The sequence below is a fragment of the Neovison vison genome, chromosome 5 (genome assembly GCF_020171115.1).
Source record: "Neovison vison isolate M4711 chromosome 5, ASM_NN_V1, whole genome shotgun sequence".
Lineage (NCBI taxonomy): Eukaryota > Metazoa > Chordata > Mammalia > Carnivora > Mustelidae > Neogale > Neogale vison.
Genome location: NC_058095.1, coordinates 5,045,765 through 5,065,319, shown reverse-complemented (window position 1 = coordinate 5,065,319; position 19,555 = coordinate 5,045,765). Strand labels below are relative to the sequence as shown.

The window sequence follows — 19,555 nt, the reverse complement described above, 5'->3', positions numbered from 1 at the left end:
GCCCCTGTGGAGCTGAGCAGAACCTGCCGGCGGTGCCCTCTGCCCCCTGCATGGGATGGTTTCCTCTGAGGCTGGGTTAGTCCTTCCAGTTTTGTTTCCTGGTTGAGAACCCCTGGGCCGCCTCCCGGCCTCACCCCTAAGCCAGCCCACCTGTGCTTTCCGGGGCTGCGAGGGGAAGTCCCTGCAGGGCCCGTGGGCGGCCACGCTGGGACCACAGCCTGGGGAGGGTGGGCGGCCTGGCCCAGGTGCGGGATGGGGGCTGGTCTGCGCTGCGTGGGGAATGTCCTCCACTCCCCGTCCTTGTCTGGGCGCGGGGGAGGCCTGGGCACGGAGGGCTGGGCTGTCCTGCTTCTGCTCCTCCCTGCCAAGCTGGTGAGTTTGGATTCTAGGCCAGGGACACTGAGCCAGGAACCTGCTGACATCTCTCAGGCTGGGGGAGAAACGGGAGCCGGGCAGGAGCAGAGGGGCTGGAGCCGGCTGGGCTGCTCGGGGAGAGAAGGGCGCCTGGCGTGAGCCCTTTCTGCCGGGCCCCCCGGGTTCAAGCTGTTCCCCTCTTCTTACCCAGCCAGGGCATTAGATCATTGTGAGAAGATGGAGGGGATCTTGGCCCATGGGGAAAGCAGGGGAAACCCCACCCCCTGCCCGTAGGGAACACCTACCCCACCCCCATGACACCCTCCTTTGCCCACAGGGAACTGGGGAGAAACCCTCTTCTGGGCAGTTTCCTGCCACACTTTCCTTTCGTGTGTGATCTGTCACCCCATCCCCTCCCACCTTAAAGCAAGCCTCTTGTGTGATACATCCCTTCCCTATGTTGGGGTGACAAGGAGTGGGGCTGGGGGCCTCCCATGAGAACAGACCTGAAGACAGAAAAGCTGCTTCTGTGACTTCAGAGGCCTCCAGGGGAGGGCGGGTCTCCCTTGTCTCTGGGGCCCCAGAGGGGTCTGGGGGCTCATCCCATACCTGCTCAACTCAGCCGCCGCCCCTCGCTCCTCTGTCCCCTCAAACCTGCCAAGACCTTTAGCGCAAAGGACTCGGTGAACCCTCTTGCCGCTTGGGGGCCCGGTGGAGCCCAGCAGGCTGGGGCAGTACAAAGGCGAGGCCTCCGGGCTGCTGGGCACATGGCAGTCCCCTGGCTAAGCCCCTCCTGACACACTTCTGCTCACATTTCTTTTCCCTCTTTCTGGGGAGGAGGAAGGGGAGCAGGGAACCGGCCTAGGCCAGGCAGTCCCGCTTTGCCTTGGCAGCCACCACTCAAGGGTAAGATGTAGAGGACAGCAACCAGAAACCTTCCCACGTGGCTGGGGCCCTGCTCCCCGAGGGATGTGCCAGGAACACCCCAGTGGGCCAGGCCACCCCGTAGGCCAGCAGCCTCGGGGTCCCGTGGAGGTCAAGAGAGAGCCCGCAGGGGTAAGAGCGGCTCCTACTGTGGCCTACCAGCCCCGGGCTCTGGGGTCTGGCCTCAACAGCTTCTTTTGAGGCCCCGCACCCTTGGAGGATTGCTTCACCCGTTTTCGGGGGTGGGGGGTCGCGGTCTCATTCTCACACTACAAGTCCAACCTGTTCAACTGAAGGCCGGCCACCCGGACCCGGGGGTGGTCTGGCGGGGCCTGGCCTGCAGGGGCCCCCACTCTTTGACTCCGTCTTCCCGAGCCAAGACCACAGAAGCCTCGCTGCCCCAAGCTTCTTCCTAAACATTTATTAATACCTTTGCTCACTGAGCAGTGGTGGACCGCGGTCCCCGGGTGGGCTCCTCGGGCCCCTCCCCAGGGGGCATATCCATGTGCATCTCCAACTCGCTGGGGCTGGGCGGGTGGGCCGTGTTGGGCTGGGCGAGGCGCCCCTCGGACGACAGGGCTCTGTCTTTCCGTGGACGAGGAGGAGCTGTGAGACATGTGAGACATGGGGGGCTGAGGTGGCTCTCTTCCAGGCCCCACACCCCCCGCAGCCCACCTTGCCTGAAGCGCCGGCAGCACGGGGGGACAGAGTGCTGGAGAGGGGGCCCGCAGGGCTGCAGTGGGTGGTGCAAGCCCGCACGGGAGCTCCTGAGCAGGGTTCCTTGCTAATCTCTGGGAGTTAAAAATCATCAAGGCCTCCTTGGGTGGCCAAGAGCCTGGTTCTTAGGTAATGTTTCCTCTAGTGATCGAGGGGCTGTTGAGACGCCGGTCACACCAGCAGGTGCAGGAATTGCTCCTAAGACTGTCCTCTCCCCTCCTGCTCCCCTAACATTTTAGGTGTCCTGAGAGTAGACAGTGGAGTGCCAGGGAGGGGGGAACTAGGTGCCCCTAAGAACACAGTCACAGCTCTGCACTCTGTCCTCCACTGAATCGTCTGTCCCCTCCTGCTCTGCCTTGTGACCAGCATAGGTTCCGGAGGCTGACAGCTTAAGTCTGAATTCCACTCCTGCTGCTTCCTAGCTGTGTGACCTTGGGCGAGCACCTTAACCTCTCTGTGCCTTCGTTTTCTTAGCTTAAATGAGGCTCACAGTGGTCCCTGCCTCTTCGTGTTGGTGTGAGGATTAAAACTGGTTCCAACGTGTCAAGCCCCTCACACAGGGGGTGGAGAGAGTAAGTAAGGGCGAGGTGCCCTGACTAGCGCCATCGCTCCTCTCTGTTTCCGCTTCCTCTGGGCACTCACTGAGTGCTGGGACTGGAATGGGTGGTTAAGGGCAACTAGGACTGGGCGTTTAACAGGGCTGGGGGAAGGGGGGCAGCCCTTGACCTCCTGCAGACATCCGCAAAGTAAGCGAATGGAACTTTTTACAGGAAGAAGGCAGCCCCTTTCGTTAGATCCCCTTTCTTGGGTGCCCTGACCCCGAGCAGCACCAATCCAGGGCCCCCCTTTACGGGCAGATGAGGAAACAGGTCTGGATGCGGGGGTGGGGAGACTTGCTCACAGTCACTTGAAGGTGATCCGGCCTGGTGGTGATTCAGGCCAGTGTCCCTCTCTGGCCCCCAGGGGTGGCTAGACCCTAGGGGACCCTTAGCCACCAGACTTTTAGGCAGGAGTTAGCCCCTTGGGGGAGCACAGGGACTCAAGGGACCGTCCAGGCCCGGGGGTGAGGAGAAGTTGCTCCCCAAATAAGGTCGGACTGCACCCACCAGCTGCTGCACTAGCTGACCACTAGCTGACCACTAGCTCCAGGAGAGTGAGCACCTGTGAGTGGTGAGGGGGGGGACTTGGGCCTGGAGCCAGAGCCCAGGGCTACAACCCTGCTCCTGTTCCCTCTCCTGGGAGATGAGGACAGTAACAGCATCTACTCCCCAGTACTGCGACGTAAGAACTCAGTAGGGGCACCTGGGTGGCTCAGTGGGTTAAAGCTTCTGCCTTCGGCTCAGGTCATGATCCCAGGGTCCTAGGATGGAGCCCTGAATCGGCTCTTTGCTCAACAGGGAGCCTGCTTCCAGCCCCCCTCTGCCTGCCTCTCTGCCTACTTGTGATTTCTGTCTGTCAAATAAATAAAATATTAAAAAAAAGAAAAACAACTCAGTAAAGATGGATTTTCCTCCCTTCTCCCTCCCATCCCATCCCTCAGCTCCCAGGCACTTCCTCTCTGCAGGGAAATAAGCGCAGAGACCAGGCCTGGGCAGGGAAGGGGGCCGGTGGGCAAGCAGGAGAGGCCTGGGGGCAGTGGAGGCCACCCAGAAGGCCAGAGGGAAGCTACCTGGGCTGTTGACACCCAGCATCTGGGCACTCTGAGGTCTCGAGGGCAGCTGGCCGTTGTCGCTGAGGGACTGCTGCCTGTGCACGTGGGGCCGGGAATGCTTGGCCTTGTGCTTGGTCATCCCGGAGATGGAGGCTGGTGGGGGGGGACGGTGAAGGGGAGGGTCCATTCTGAGACGCTAAGTGGGACCTCTGTGGGGATCCATGGGGATGGGGAGAGGGCTGCAGGGCCACTGGTCGCGACCGCCTTAGCGGGGGGCCTTCCCAGTCGGAGCTAATGGATATGCCCCTTCTAAGCACTCCATTCGTTCCCATGTCCATCCATCCGTCCACCCACCCACTCAGATATGCTCTGAGGACCTACAGCCGTGAGCCCTGTGCCTGGTGCTGGGTGAGTTCCGAATGGGCTCAAGTTCAGGAGGCCAGGTGGCTGGACAGGTGCACACGAGCTCTAAGAGCAGGTGGAGCTTTGGGAGGGGGCGGGGAAATTCAGCAGGTGGTGGGGGCTGAGGAGGGGCACGTTGAGTTTTGAAGGAGGGGTAGGACTGGGTCCTGGTGGTGCTGGGAACAGAGGCCCAGGTAGGCAAGCCGATGAGGCGGCACGCGGAGGAAGGCTGCGCGAATGTGTCACGGGGCCATGACGTCCCGGCTCATTGGCTGAGACTAGACGGCTGTCCCCGACCTGCCAACACTGACCTGGGGCTTTGAGAGCGTTTGGAATCGGGACAGTAGCAGGAGGAGGCACCCAGGATCCAGTGGTCCCATGGCCTTCCAGGAGCTGGGCAGACCCCGAGGGACTCCTGAGCAAGGAACCTGAGGAGTCTCTGGGCCCCTGGGACACTCACTGTCTTTGGTCAAGATGCCCGGCAGCCTTGTATCCATCCGTCCCTTGTAAATATGTCCATCCAAGCCCAAGATATCCACCTCATCATGCTGGGGGACGGGGGAGGGATATCCATTACCACGTGGCCCCTAGAGCAGGCCCTGCGTTCCTTCCTGCATGAGGGCGGTGGCACCGAGGGACGTCCTCCCCCGACTCCCAGATCCCTCCCCCAGGCTCTGGCAGCGCCAGGGCGAAGGGAGGGCCCGTGGTGGGGGTGGCAGGGCTCGCTGGGCAGGAGGCCCAGCAAAGCCGGAGTACCAGAGGCTTTCAGAAACAGCCTCCAGGCAGAGGGCTGGTCATCCACCCTTCTGGTGACATTTTCCAGAATGACTTGAGAATGTGGGGTCCTGTGAGGGCCCTCTCTCTTCACTCCCAGGCAGCTCCCCAACCTTCATGGCGATCTGGACCTCCTCGGTGGGGTACAGGCCCTGGGACAGGTGCTGTAGACGGCTGCGGCGGTAGGGGTACGTGAGGGTGTGGCTGCCCCCGCAGCGCCGGGGGACGCTCGAGTACACGTAGTCGGCTGTCTCCGGCACCCTGTGGTGAAGATGGCAGCGTCACCAGAGCCGGTGTCCCCTAGGACCCAGCTATGGGGGGGCCAGCCAGCTGGGGATGGGACAGCTGTGTCAGGGCTCTCCAGGAGCCAGGGCAAAGCAAACTCGCCGCCGGGCTACCCTGAAGACCACTAATACCCTCTTTCTCCTGCCCGCCGTCCCCCGTCTTTGGCAGGGCGTTCCCCAGCAGTGCAGCAGACACTCACAGGGCTGTGGGTGGGCAGAGGCTGAGCCCCGTGGCCAGGGGGCCCCGTCTGTGTGGTCCTACCGTTTGTAGCAGGGGGAGCTCAGGCACTGTGCCTGCAGCAGCTCCCGGATCATCTGGCTGCTGGCCCGGACGGAGCCTCCGAAGTGGATCTGCACCTTCTCAATGTCCATCAGCATCTTGGAGTGCATGGTACGCAGGCGCCCCACGCTCCGCTCCATGTGCGCCAAGTCGCCCCGAGGGAAGGCGGTACCGCCCAGCTTGAGGCTGTGGGGCACAGGCCGGTGGGTAAGGGGGCCACGCCAGTCCGAGCCCACACTCAGACCCAGGCCCACTCCAGCCCTTTATCTGTGCCCTTTTAAGCAGGACCCTGTGTGGACAGGAGCCCTGCCCGTAGCACCCCAAGGGACCCCAGACGGGATGGAAGCCGAGAAGGGGAGCAGCCCTGCACACTTGGCCCTCCCTACCTGGAACCCTGAGGGCTCCAAAGTGCAGTTTGAAATCATTCTTATCGCTGAACCCCCATCCTTGGGAGATGGAAATGCGGCAGGGAGGTGGGCAAGAGCCCAAGGAGTGTGCATTATGTCCCCACCTCCTCCCCCAACAGCTACTGAGCCCACCCTCTGGCTGGGTGACATTGGACCCCTCCCTCCCGCCCATGCTGGGGCTGCTGAAGCATCTGGGGGTGTGAGGAGGTAGAGGTCCCCCGCCTGCAGCCTCAGCAGTGTCCCTCTGGGACCCCCAACAGGAGGGACTCAAAGGCAGGTGATTACTAAATAGGCCTCCATTCCTCCTCTTATTGGGAAGAAGTGGGGGGGCTAGCCCAGAAATTACTCCCTGCCCCCCACTGTCCAACCAGGAGGAGGAGCCTCTCCAGAGAGCCACTCGCCCTCCAGCCTCTGCCCCGTCTCCCCTGCGAAGCCCCGCCCGGGAGCCTGCTGCCCCGTACTTGCGGCTCTGCTGCCGGACCTGCTCCAGCTCGAAGATAGTGTATGGGCGGGTGGAACGGTGCCCAGGCAGGGCTGGGCCCACAGGAGTCACCGGGATAAATCTGGGCAGGGGCAGAGAGAAGAGGACGGTTGAAGTATGAGAAATCCCATTCCTAAAGCCAGGACTCCACAGTCTACGTGCCCGAGGAGCCTTCCCGTCCAGGGTGTGGCAGAGGGAAGGACGGAGGGCTAGCAAGTGGTGAGGCCATGTGGGAATGGACCCGGGGGAGAGGAGACGAGGAAGGACAAGTGTTGGAGGCAGGTAGGGAACGGAGGAGACGCAGCACAGCTGTGCCCGCCCCCGTGACAGCCACCAGCTGGGGTTGGCCAGGTGTGGGCACTCACTGTCCAGTCACAGCTGTCTCCAAGGGCCGGTCACAAGAGAGGCAGTGGAAATGTGCCAAGAGCTGCCTGTGAGGAGTGGGATACACGCAGGGGTGAGTATCCTGCCCGGAGGGTGGGGAACGGGAGAGATGGAGAACACAGACGGCCTTGGGCCCTCTGCAGGCCCAGCGGGCCGGAAGCTTGGCTCACCAGGGTGGCAGGTCCCAAGCCACCAGAGGCAGATCTGGTCCCTGTTCCCTGGGAACACGCTAGCTCCTAGGCTTGCCTGCTTTGGGGTACCTCTCCAGCACCCACCTGTGCCAACCCAAAGCCAGCAGGGTTTCAAAGGGCCCCTGACGGAGGCCCTGTGTGAACCTCGAGCGCCCTCTGGTGGCCAATAGTGGAAATCCGGGGATTCAAGCCTGCCCCAGGGCAGACCAGGGGGACCCCCTGGAGCAGGCTCGGCTCTGGGGACTGTGGGCCCATCCCCGCCTCGGAGGCCCCAAGGAGCACACCTGTGCCAGAGTCTTAGCCTTCCCTCCCACCCTTCCTCCAGTGCAGGAGGAACCAGCCTAAGATAGAAGAGCTTTTCAAGCTCTCAGATTCTGTCCCTGCAGCTACGGGATGGTCCATTGGGTTCAGCCTCTCCCCCAGGGCACACTGCGATCGCTGGTGGGGACCCCCCTCCCAGCCCCCCGCTGTGGTCCACACCCCACCTCCGCATGGCCGCCGCCTCGTCTGCCTGGTAGAGGGGAGAGCGCTCCTTGAGCTGCTGCCGCAAGGACTTCCAGCGGTCTTCCAGCAACTTCTTCACGGGGTCCAGCTCCAGGCGGTCCAACTGCGGGTGGCCGTGGGTGAGCAGTGAGCGCTGGGAAAGGCGGGTCGGGGCAGGGCGTGATCTGCCGCCTCCAGACAGGAGCCACTGTCTGCCCTCACCTTGCTGTCCATCTCCACCAGGAGCTTGTCCAGCATCTTCTGCCAGTCCTGCTCGTGGTCGCTCATCTTCGCCACCAGCTCCTGCATCATGTGGTTCAGCTGCTCCGTGGTGGCATCGAACTGGACACGGCTCACTTTGGCCGCCAGGGCGCTCTTATCAGCCTTCTGCCCGCAAGAGAGGCGGGGCCCCAGGTGGGAGAGAGCCGGGGCAGGGCCCCATGGCCCTGCATCAAGCCTGGACACTGAGCTCCCCCCTGGGCTCCGCTCTACTCCTGGCCTTTCAAAGAAGGCCCCGTGAGACCTCTCGGGACACAGGGCGGCTCTTCCGGGCCTGGCCCGCCCTTACCACGTCAATCTCCATCTCCAGGTGCTCTCTGTTGGCCTTTTCCTTCTCCAGCTTCTCTATGCCCTGGTACAGCACCTGGGAGGCGGGGGAGCGGAGAACGAGGAGCCAGGATGGCAACGGCCTCGCACCCCACCCCCCCCACCCCAGCCGCGCGCCCCTCACGTCAATGTCCTTCTGCTTCTGCCGGCGGTCTTCGATGAGGCCGCTGGTGGTGATGTACAGCTTCTCGCAGTCGCCCTGCACCTGCAGGATGGCACTCTGGACGTGGCCCAGCAGCTCTTCATCCTGTGGCAAGAGGCACAAAGGCAGGCTCCCTGGGGCCGCAGCGGGGGCAGCCCTTAGAACATCGCCCTGAGGCTCCTGGCTGGCTGGTTCAGGCAGTGAAGCGGCTGCCTTTGGCTCAGGTCATGGTCGTTCCAGGGTCCCGGGCTCCAGCCCTGTGCCCGGCTCCCCGCTCAGCAGGGCAGTCTGCGTCTCCCTCTCCCCCTGCTCGTGCACTCTCTCTCTCAAATAAATCACATTTTTAAGAAATCACCCAGAAGGAAGGCCAAATTTGGGCCCCCTTCTGGCTCTCCACAATGCCCCCCGGACCGTGGCAGGCTCTCTGCTGTGTGTGTCCCCCACCCCCGGCATGTGAGCTTCAGCCCCCACTGAGGCGATCGAGGCTGCAGAGCGGTGTGCTGCCCTGTGGCTCCTGAGAGCTGGGGTGTGGGCTACCGTCTTCCCACCTGCCCTGAGCAGGATCTCAACTCCAGAGCCTAAGAGGCAGGACTCAGGGACTCGAGACTCTCCCTGCCCCCACCTGCAAGACTGCCCTTCGCTGGGGAATTGAGAAGGGGACTGGAATACTGTATACTGTGTCAAGGAACCTGCTATGCCAGTGTCCCCCGAGGCCTGTGAATGCACGGTCCCATCCCCACGGAGCCAGGGTTTCGCCATGGTCTCATGTCCCCAGAGCTAGTTCTGCTCCTGCCCTCGCTGTGACCCAGTGAAAGGACCAGGGACTTGTGTGGGGTCAGTAAAGGGCGCCACCTTGGCAAGCTGGCCGTGAGGCCAGTTAAGCGCCGTGAGCCGCTCCTCGGTCTGTGGGTCTCTGGGCTGTGGCTCCCCGCTGTGGGGCACAGGAGGCCATGCCAGGAGGGGGGGCCGGCGGGAGTCACCTGGCTCTGGAGCTTGGCCTTCTTGGAGGGCCGGGAGGCGGCCAGATTGTTGACCATGTCCTGAAGCTGCTCGTAGCGCTGCACCAGCGTGCTGACCTGGTGGCTCAGGTCCAGGCTGCAGGCGGGGCAGGTGGCCTCCGGGTCAATCTGGCCAGGTTCCAAAGTGGACAGCGTCTTGTGAGGAGCCATGCTCAGGGACAGCAGCGTGGAAGATGAGGCCAGCATGTTCTCGATGATCGCCCTGAGCTTGTCAAGCTGGGTGTGGGCAAGAAGGCAGGTGCAGAGCAGTGAGCGAGGCATGGCCACGATCTGTCCACACGGCCGTGATCTGTCCACACGGCCGCGATCTGTCTACATCGCCAGCCCCCGCGGGATTCAGGCAGTCGCTGCCCCTGCCAGGGCCCCTCAGAGCGTGGTGCATGTAGGAGGCGCCCAGGGTCCGTCTGTTAAGTAGTGAACAGAGTTCTCGGCAAGGACGGCCCTGAGGCTGAATAAAACCCTTACAGGATGGAGGTCTCCGGACCTTTCTCTAGTCAGCTCGTTGATCCAGTGTGAGGACACGTCTCTCTAGCTAAACCCTCGAGTGGTGACGTCTGTTAGTCCACCAACACTTACAGGAGCTTGACGACACCCAGACACAGCTCTGGGCCCTCTGCTGCTCACACATGCTCTGTCCCCAGCCGGGATTCAGTAACAAGAAATCAGTAGGACGGGTGCTCCTTCTGCTGCAGGGGTCTCTCCTGGTCTGGGCGGGAGCAGATGCCTTCCACTGGCTCTCCTGCCCTCTTCTGTTTCCCAGTCCCTGTGCATCACCGCACATGACGGGTCCCGGGTCAGCACCCGGTTCTGGGTCAGCCAGTCCCACAGCCGTGGGACCTCTTGCCTGGCTCAGAGAGGGGCTGGGCCAACTGAACCCCCTCTATTGGAAGAGTGTAACATCGCGGGGCCACGGCAGCCCTTGTGGGCCATGTGCAAAAGCTGGCTGGGAGCACGGTGGGAGGGAGACGTGGAGGTGTTGGAGAGAAACGGTAAGGACAGGGACACAGAAGCACAGGTGCGTACAGAAACGGATGTGAAGGACGGAGCCCGGGCAGCCCCGGCCAGACTGGCCCCTTGGCCTGGAAGTTCTGCCTTTTCCAGCCTCCCCCCACAACGATGTACTTTCAACCAAGCTCCCCTGTGCCTGAGCTGGGTGAGACTCCTGGCTGCTCCCAGAAGAACACGCACTCTTCTGAAGTGTCCGTAAGCGTGGCAGAGGGCCCGTGGGGTAAAAGGACGGACTGATTCTCTAGAAGAGAGGAAGGTGCCTCCCCAAACTATGGGCTTTTCAGTGGAGTTGTGAGGGGTAAGTAGGAGCCCGCTGGGTAAGTGGGGGTGACAAGGGCATTCTGGGACAAGGAGCAGCATGGGAGCGCAGCTGTGTATTCAGAGGTAGGAAGCGGAGACGGCGGCAAATGGGGAGACTGGAGGCCGGTGCCCTGAAGAGGCTGTGGTGGGAGCCGGGCCTGCCCAGTGGGGAGTGTGGCTCCCGGGAGAGCCCTGGAGGTTGCTAAGCTTAGACGTGAGCTGTGGACACAATCTTCTACTCCTAGAGCCTCACACTGGACAAGTGGCTTTGGGGTCAAGACATGGTACATGCTGGTGGGGTGTGGGAGTGGCCCAGAACCGGGCCTCTATCCCCGAGGCCCTCCTGACATCAGTCCCCGTGGCCCCGTGGCTTTCCCCATGCGGTCCTCCTGCAAGTACTCACAGGGCCGGTCCTGGTCTGGACGCTCGGTCCTCCTGCAAGTACTCACAGGGCCGGTCCTGGTCTGGACACTCGGTCCTCCTGCAAGTACTCACAGGGCCGGTCCTGGTCTGGACGCTCGGTCCTCCTGCAAGTACTCACAGGGCCGGTCCTGGTCTGGACGCTCGGTCCTCCTGCAAGTACTCACAGGGCCGGTCCTGGTCTGGACGCTCGGTCCTCCTGCAAGTACTCACAGGGCCGGTCCTGGTCTGGACGCTCTTCAGTGGGACGAGCTGGGACGAGCGGCGATAGCGTCACTCAAGATTTCAAGGCAGATGCTATCGGAGCGCCTGGGTGGCTCAGTTCGTTAAGTGTCTGATTCTTGCTTTCACCTCAGGTCAGATCTCAGGGTCATGGGATCGAGCCCCGAGTCGGCTTCACACCTGCACAGAGTCTGCTTGTCCCTCCCTCTGCTCCCTCCCCCCCGCTTGTGCTCTCTCTCTCTTTCTCAAACAAATACATAAAATCGTAAAGGCAGACACTAACAAGAGGATGGAAAGAGCCCACAGAATGGGCGAAACGTTTGCAGATGGTGTGACCGTAGCCCCGCCCTCCATGGCCCACCGAGAAGAGCCTGGTCTCACCTGGTCCTGCAGGTAGAGGGAAGCTTCGGAGACCGAGTGCTCCATGCTGACCTTGCCCTGCTCTTGGCTTTCCCTCAGCTCGGCCAGTTCCTTCTCGATGTCAGCCACGGTCACTCTGAGAGACGTGCAGAAGAGACCGTCTGGCGCCACCAACCATCCCAGGGGCTGGGCCCACGTGTCCCACGAGGGACAGAGGATGCGCACCACGGCTCGTGGGCCCAGCCCACGGCAGGCTCTATCTAGGGAGTCCCGGGCGCTGCTTGCCCGGGAAGTGGGTGCCCACGCGCCGGCCTGAGAGGTTTCTAGGGGGTGGGACCGGGCCCCCCGTGATAGGGCCCTGAGGGGGCTCTGACACGTGCTCTCCTCCAGCTTCTGTCTGGGGACAGATTGCTGCTGCTGGACTGGTTTTTTTGTTGTTGTTTTGTTTTAAATTGTTTTAAAAGATTTTATTTATTTATTTGACAGACAGAGATCACAAGCAGGCAGAGAGGCAGGCAGAGAGAGAGGAAGGGAAGCAGGATCCCTGCTGAGCAGAGAGCCTGATGTGGGGCTCCATCCCAGGACCCTGAGATCATGACCTGAGCCGAAGGCAGAGGAATTAACCCACTGAGCCACCCAGGTGCCCCTGCTGGATGGTTTTAAGAACCTCGAAAACTTCTACCAGCCACTTGAACTACATATGGACACCCTGAAGGGCAGACACAGCCAGGGTCAAAGACAGGGGCCAGTTCAGACTGTGAGTGAGCCAAAGGCTGCCAACACCTCCTTGGCTGGGGCGAGGCGATGCCCAGACACAGGTTGCACTCAGCAGGAGTGTTTTACCTGAGGATTCCCAGCTGCAAGCTCAGCGAGCCATTCTTCATGTCTTTTCCTGTTCCGTGTTCCCCGTTGCCCTCCAGGATCTTCTGCATCCTCTCCATCTACAAACCCAGCGGAAGAGGAAGGTCAGGCTTAGGCCCAAGTTCTTGGCCTTCTGCATATGCGTCCGCAGCCCGAGCAAACCCCTTTCCCGAGTCCTCGTCCTGATCCAAGCCTCTAACAAGAACCGTTGGTCAGTCTGTCCCTTCTGCACATCCATCCATCCATCTGCCCACCCTTCTATCCATCCGTCCCACGGCTGTGGACAGCTGGCATTAAGAACCACTGAAGAGGGGTGCCTGGGTGGCTCAGTGGGTTAAGCCGCTGCCTTCATCTCAGGTCATGATCTCAGGTCCTGGGATCGAGCCCTGCATCGGGCTCTCTGCTCAGCGGGGAGCCTGCCTCCCCCTCTCTGTCTGCCCCTCTGCCTACTTGTGATCCCTCCTTCAAATAAATAAATAAATTAAATTAAATAAAACCACTGAAGATCCGGTAGCCCATTGCCATGGCCACTGGTCCCGAGAGTCCCCCAAACTTGGCTCCAAGGCTGCTGTTCTCCCAATGGGCTTTGTTGGAAACGGCCCCCACATAATGAAAAGAGCACTGCCCTCCTTGCTGGCTCCGCCGGGTCTCAACAGCTTCGAGCATGCGGTGTGAGACCCAGGAACGGAACATGATGTCACCTGAGGGACATTTCCTACCTGAGAGGCTTGTAAAAATCCAACAAGATAATAATGTCAGCCCAAGGACAGTGCCATCCATCAAAATACAAGTGGAAAGTGGGATTGCAGGCCCTCAAAGGCAGAGCGGGCAGGCCCTCCCTTACTTACCTTTGCTTTTTCCTGCCGAACTTCTTTGGTTAAGGACTTTAAGGTGTTCAGCTGTTCCTGCAGGTCTGGGGGTATAGCCTTTTTGACTGTGAATAATGGAGGCCTTATTAGTCAAAAGGGTTAGATCTCCAGCAGGATCCCAATCCCTGTTCCCAGCCCCCATGGTGAAGCCCCCACAATCCCTGTTCCCAGCCCCCATGGCGAAGCCCCCCCACCCCCGCCAGCAAACAGCAGGACACCCCACTTCTGCTTTTCCCGGTGACTGGGGAGGGGGGATGGGACGAAAGGAAAGAGGGGTGTCCTTACCCTCTAAAAAATCCACCTAATGCTTACTATCCTGAAGGACTTTGGGACTACTAACCCACACTTCCCACCCAACTCTCAAATCTTATTCTCTGGGCCCACTGCTCTGCATGGACCAAGATGAAGTTGACTTCTTCGGCATCCTCCCTCCCATCCTCCCACCGGCCTCCGCGGCTGTCCAGGTAGTCGGCCGGGGCATCCGAACCGCCTCTCTCCTCCCGAGGCAGCTTCGCTCTGAGTCGTTTAATTCCAACTTTTGGACCCCAAAGGCTATAGTAGAGCCCAGAAAGGCTAAGAAGGGACATGCTATTTGCAGCGACTCAGGAAGCAGACCAGCAGCCAGAGGAGGCCAGGGGATGCCAGATACACAGACAGCGGCCCCTCCTCTGCGCCCCTGGAACCCACCCATGAGGCCGAGCAGGTACTGGATCTTCTCCAGGTCGGTCTGGCCAGCCTGCTCCTCGTCCAGCTCCTTCATGTTCTCCTTGAGCTCTACATAGAGGCCAAGGAGCTCTCCCATCAGACGAAATGTTTCCACTGCCATGGGGAAGGTCGGAGCTAATTTATCCAGCGAGTCTCGTCTCTCGCTCTGGGAATCGCTCTTTTCGGAGGAAACTCCGTGGAGATAGCTAAGAGAGTCTGCGCTCCTGGGAAAGGCAGGCTGGCCTGAGGCATCTATTTGTTTTGGATCCAAAGCCATCTGGACTCGTGGATCTACCCCCAGGACGCCTGGGCGGGGAGGGCCAGGATAGGATGGGTCCCAGGATTCTGGGATAGAGGATACTTGGTCTTGCTGTTCTGTGCCTGCTTGTCCCTGGCCACGCTGATCTGGGCCAGGCGAAACCAAATGCTGTTGAGCTCGCTGTACAGATCCCACATGGGGGCTTAATGGTGTCAGGCCATGCTGGTCTGTGCCACGATGTAACAAGCCTTGCTGGTAAGTTTCTGATAAACCCTTTTGGCCAATACCTGGTGATGCCAAACCTTGATTGGCTAGGAGTGCTGACACTTGACCATGTTGATATCTGCCAGGAGGTATTTCACCAGGGTGATATGGATGTGCTAAATATCTTGGAAAATCTGGGGCAAATGCTGGAAAGCCACGAAGCCCTGTGCCTGCTGGTATCACACCTGGTTGTCCGGTACCAGGTTGCCTCAAGCCATACTGATCAATTTCAGGTTGAACCAAACCACGCTGATCAGTACTAGGCTGCATGAAACCGTGTGGATATGTACCAGGCTGGATCAAAGCACGAGGATAGGCACTAGATTGACCCAAACCTTGTAGATAGGCACCAGGTTGGACCAAACCACGTGGATAGGCACCAGGCTGTACCAAATCAGGTGGATATGCGCCAGGTTGAATCAATCCAGGAGGATATGCACCAGGTTGAGAAAAGCCACGTGGATCTGTGCCAGCCTGTACCAAGCCACGCTGATCCACTCCACGATGCCCTAAACCAAGCTGATCCGTACCAGGTTGGACCAAACCACCCTGACCTGCACCAGGCTGGACCAAAGCAGGCTGAACTATGCCAGGCCGAACCAAACCAGGTTGACCTGCACCAGGTTGCACCAACCCACGCTGATCCAGTACAGGCTGCACCAAGCCAGGCTGACCTGTACCAGGTTGTACCAACCCACCCTGATCCATTCTAGGTAGGACCATACCAGGCTGAGATGCACCAGGTTGTACCAACCCCCGCTGATCCACTCTAGGTTGGGCCAAACCATGCTGACCTGCACCAGGTTGGACCAAATCCCGTTGATCCAGTATAGGCTGCACCAAGCCAGGTTGACCTGCACCAGGTTGCACCAAACCACGCTGGTCCATGCCAGGCTGTGTCAAGCCAGGCTGACCTGCGCCAGGTTGCACCAAACCACGATGGTCCATGCCAGACTGTGCCAAGCCAGGCTGACCTGCGCCAGGTTGCACCAAACCATGCTGATCCATGCCAGGCTGTGCCAAGCCAGGCTGACCTGTACCAGGTTGCAACAAACCACGCTGGTCCATGCCAGGCTGCGCCAAACCAGGCTGACCTGCGCCAGGTTGCACCAAACCACGCTGATCCATGCCAGGCTGCGCCGAGCCAGGCTGACCTGTACCAGGTTGCAACAAACCACGCTGGCCCATGCCAGGCTGTGCCGAGCGAGGCTGACCTGCGCCAGGTTGCACCAAACCACGCTGATCCATGCCAGGCTGCGCCGAGCCAGGCTGACCTGCGCCAGGTTGCACCAAACCACGCTGATCCATGCCAGGCTGTGCCGAGCCAGGCTGACCTGCGCCAGGTTGCACCAAACCACGCTGATCCATGCCAGGCTGCGCCGAGCCAGGCTGACCTGCGCCAGGTTGCACCAAACCACGCTGGTCCATGCCAGGCTGTGCCAAGCCAGGCTGACCTGTTCCAGGTTGCACCAAACCACGCTGTTCCATGCCAGGTTGTGTCAAACCAGGCTGACCTGTTCCAGGTTGCACCAAACCACGCTGGTCCATGCCAGGTTGTGTCAAACCAGGCTGACCTGTTCCAGGTTGCACCAAACCACGCTGGTCCATGCCAGGCTGTACCAAGCCAGGCTGACCTGTTCCAGGTTGCACCAAACCACGCTGGTCCATGCCAGGTTGTGTCAAACCAGGCTGACCTGTTCCAGGTTGCACCAAACCACGCTGGTCCATGCCAGGCTGTGCCAAGCCAGGCTGACCTGTACCAGGTTGCACCAAACCACGCTGGTCCATGCCAGGTTGTGTCAAACCAGGCTGACCTGTTCCAGGTTGCACCAAACCACGCTGGTCCATGCCAGGCTGTGCCAAACCAGGCTGACCTGTTCCAGGTTGCACCAAACCACGCTGGTCCATGGCAGGCTGTGCCAAGCCAGGCTGACCTGTGCCAGTTTGCACCAAACCACGCTGGTCCATGGCAGGCTGTGCCAAGCCAGGCTGATCTACACCAGGATGCACCAAACCATGATGGTCCATGCCCAGATGTGCCAAGCTAGGCTGACCTGCACCAGGATGCACCAAATCACGATGAGCCATGCCAGGCTGTGCCAAGCCAGGCTGACCTACACCAGGATGCACCAAACCATGATGGTCCATGCCAGGCTGTGCCAAGCCAGGCTGACCTGCACCAGGATGCACCAAATCACGATGATCCATGCCAGGCAGTGCCAAGCCAGGCTGACCTGCACCAGGTTGCACCAACACACGCTGATCGATGCCAGGCTGCGCCAAGCCAGGCTGACCTGTGCCAGGTTGCACCAAACCATGCTGATCAATGCCAGGCTGCACCAAACCAGGCTGAGCTACGTCAGGTTGTGCCAAACCACGGTGATCCGTGCCAGGCTGCATCAAGCCAGGCCAACCTGCGCCACGTTGCACCAACCCACGCTGATCGATGCCAGGCTGCGCCAAGCCAGGCTGACCTGCACCAGGTTGCACGAAACCACGATGATCCATGCCAGGCTGTGCCAAGCCAGGCTGACCAGTGCCAGGCTGCACTAAACCACGATGACCCATGCCAGGCTGTACCCAACCAGGCTGACCAGCACTAGGTTGCGTGAAACCACGCTGATCCACGCCAGGTCGCACCAAACCATGTTGATTCATGCCAGGCTGACCAGCACGAGGATGCACCAAACCACGCTGGTCCATGCCAGGCTGCACTAAGGCAGGCTGACCTGCGCCAGGTTGCACCAAACCACGCTGATCCATGCCAGGCTGCACCAAGGGAGGCTGACCTGTGCCAGGTTGCAACAAACCACGTTGACCTATGCCAGGCTGACCTGCACCAGGTTGCACCAAACCACGCTGGTCCATGCCAGGCTGCGCCATGCCAGGCTGACCTGCACCAGGTTGCACCAAACCACGCTGGTCCATGCCAGGCTGTGCCATAACAGGCTGACCTGCGCCAGGTTGCACCAAACCACGCTGGTCCATGCCAGGCTGTGCCAAGCCAGGCTGACCTATGCCAGATTGCACCAAACCACGCTGATCCATGCCAGGCTGACCTGCACCAGGTTGCACCAAACCACGCTGATCCATGCCAGGCTGTGCCAAGCCAGGCTGACCTATGCCAGGTTGCACCAAACCATGCTGACCCATGCCAGGCTGACCTGCACCAGGTTGCACCAAACCACGCTGATCCATGCCAGGCTGCACCAAGCCAGGCTGACCTGCACCGGGTTGCACCAACCCACGCTGATCCATGCCAGGCTGTGCCAAGCCAGGCTGACCTGCGCCAGGTTGCACCAAACCACGCTGATCAATGCTAGGCTGACCTGCACCAGGTTGCACCAAACCACGCTGATCCATGCCAGGCTGTGCCAAGCCAGGCTGCACCAAACCACGCTGATCCATGCCAGGCTGTGCCAAGCCAGGCTGACCTGCACCAGATTGCACCAAACCATGCTGATCCATGCCAGGCTGTGCCAAGCCAGGCTGCACCAAACCACGCTGATCCATGCCAAGTTGGACTGACTCACGCTGATCTATTCCAGGTTGGACAGCCAAATCACGCTGACTTATAACAGGTTGGACCAAGCCACGCTGACCTGCACCAGACTGCATTAAATTAGGCCGAACCGTGCCAGGCTGGAACAAAACACGGTGATCCATTCCAACTTGGACCAAACCATGTTCATCCATTTCAGGCTCCACCAAAGTGCGCTGATCCATTCTAAGTTGGGCTGAATCTTGCTGACCTATTCCAGATTGTGTCAAACCAGGCTGAACTGCACTTGGCTGGACCAAACCAGATGGATATACGTTGGGCTGTACCGAGTCGAACGGATACACACCAGGCTGTCCCCAGCCACTGGGATATGCACCAGGCTGTGCCCAAACAGGTAGCTCAGCACCAGGCTGGACCAAACCACTTGGATCTATAAGAGTCTGGACCAAACCATGCCGATCTGCACCAGGCTGCACCAAACCACGCTGACCGGCTCCCGCTGGTACCAAACCATGCTGGTCTGGCCCAGGCTGTATTATATCATGCTGATCTGTGTCAGGATGAGTGAACTCAGATGTTTCCAAGCTTGGCTGTACAAAACCTTGCCGATCTGCAACAACTTGCATCAAACCAGAGGATGCCAAACCACGTTGATGTGTGAGGTGTGGAACCAATCCCTGTTGATCCATGCCAGGCAGAACCAATCCTTGTTGATCCACGCCAGGTATTAAAAATCCACGCTGATCTGCAGCCAGGGGCACCAATCCGCGCGGATCCACACCAGGCTGTTGGGCTGTGCCAGGAAGTCGTGCGTCATACTGATACGCGCCAGGTGGAATCATACCAGGCTGAACTGGGCTAGGTAGTTCCCATCCTTGCTGGTGTGTGCCGGGTACCTCTGGTGGCACCATCCCATACTGATCCGGGCCAGGTGTTACCAAGCCCCACTCATCCATCCCAGGTGGCATCACACCGAGCTGACCCACGCCGTGTGGTACCACAGCACGTGGGTAAGTCCTGGGATGGTGCCACACCAGTGGGTCCACGCCATGTGGTCCCAAACCGTGCTGATCTGGCCCGGGCTGGATTTGACCCGGGCTTGCATCCACCCCCCAGTGCTGATCTGGGTGTCCTTGATGCTCATCTCCGGCCACAGGGCCTGAGGATAGGTCCTGCAGGGTGGGACCAGGCTGTGCTTCTCGTTCCTCTTTTCTTAGATGGGCTGAGCTGTGCGATGGCAGCTCTCTCGTCCTGGGGCGATCTGACTCTACTCTGGATTGGGATGCAGATGGGTGATGGGTCTTTGTCAGGCCAGCTTCGTCACGGGCCCTCGGGTGCTGTTCTCTAGCAGGAAATGCGGCAGCCGAGGCACCTCTGCCTTGTTCCCTGGTGACCCCTTCAGAGGGGTTTCTTACGCCACCAAGTCCTGAAAAGGTCTGATCTGAGCCATAAGCACGGGGAGAATCCACAGCCCGGTCAGCACTTGACCGCTTGATGGGGACTCCGCCTTGAAGTATGTCATCTGACGTTGCGGAAGCGTGCCCTCTGCGTTGAGGGAGTCCCGTCGTTGTCTCTGAGCCCTGGTTGAAGAGGAATAGAGAAGTCAGCAGCTGCAGGTAGAAAGGACTCCCTCACACTAAGACATGAAGGCAAGAACATCCGGGACATTGGATTAGGGTGACTTGG

The 19,555-nt window shown here is 60.2% G+C and overlaps 1 protein-coding gene across 1 annotated transcript in view; it reads right to left on the bottom strand.

Moving 5' to 3' along the window:
* Positions 1-1,714: 1,714 nt before the first annotated feature.
* Positions 1,715-19,555, bottom strand: part of QRICH2 (glutamine rich 2) — a 33,406-nt gene continuing 15,565 nt past the window's right edge. The window contains exons 4-25 of the mRNA XM_044250203.1: positions 18,395-19,449; positions 17,532-17,686; positions 17,097-17,381; positions 16,624-16,721; positions 15,642-16,206; positions 14,717-14,831; positions 13,827-14,596; positions 13,119-13,204; positions 12,253-12,350; positions 11,431-11,545; positions 9,061-9,315; positions 8,063-8,185; positions 7,901-7,975; positions 7,555-7,719; positions 7,335-7,456; positions 6,640-6,705; positions 6,255-6,356; positions 5,369-5,572; positions 4,936-5,083; positions 4,503-4,596; positions 3,665-3,799; positions 1,715-1,884 (exon numbers count right to left, since the gene is read on the bottom strand). Of these exons, the coding sequence (XP_044106138.1) occupies positions 1,715-1,884; positions 3,665-3,799; positions 4,503-4,596; positions 4,936-5,083; positions 5,369-5,572; positions 6,255-6,356; positions 6,640-6,705; positions 7,335-7,456; positions 7,555-7,719; positions 7,901-7,975; positions 8,063-8,185; positions 9,061-9,315; positions 11,431-11,545; positions 12,253-12,350; positions 13,119-13,204; positions 13,827-14,596; positions 14,717-14,831; positions 15,642-16,206; positions 16,624-16,721; positions 17,097-17,381; positions 17,532-17,686; positions 18,395-19,449 (5,001 nt within the window). The remainder of the gene's footprint in view (positions 1,885-3,664; positions 3,800-4,502; positions 4,597-4,935; positions 5,084-5,368; positions 5,573-6,254; positions 6,357-6,639; positions 6,706-7,334; positions 7,457-7,554; positions 7,720-7,900; positions 7,976-8,062; positions 8,186-9,060; positions 9,316-11,430; positions 11,546-12,252; positions 12,351-13,118; positions 13,205-13,826; positions 14,597-14,716; positions 14,832-15,641; positions 16,207-16,623; positions 16,722-17,096; positions 17,382-17,531; positions 17,687-18,394; positions 19,450-19,555) is intronic.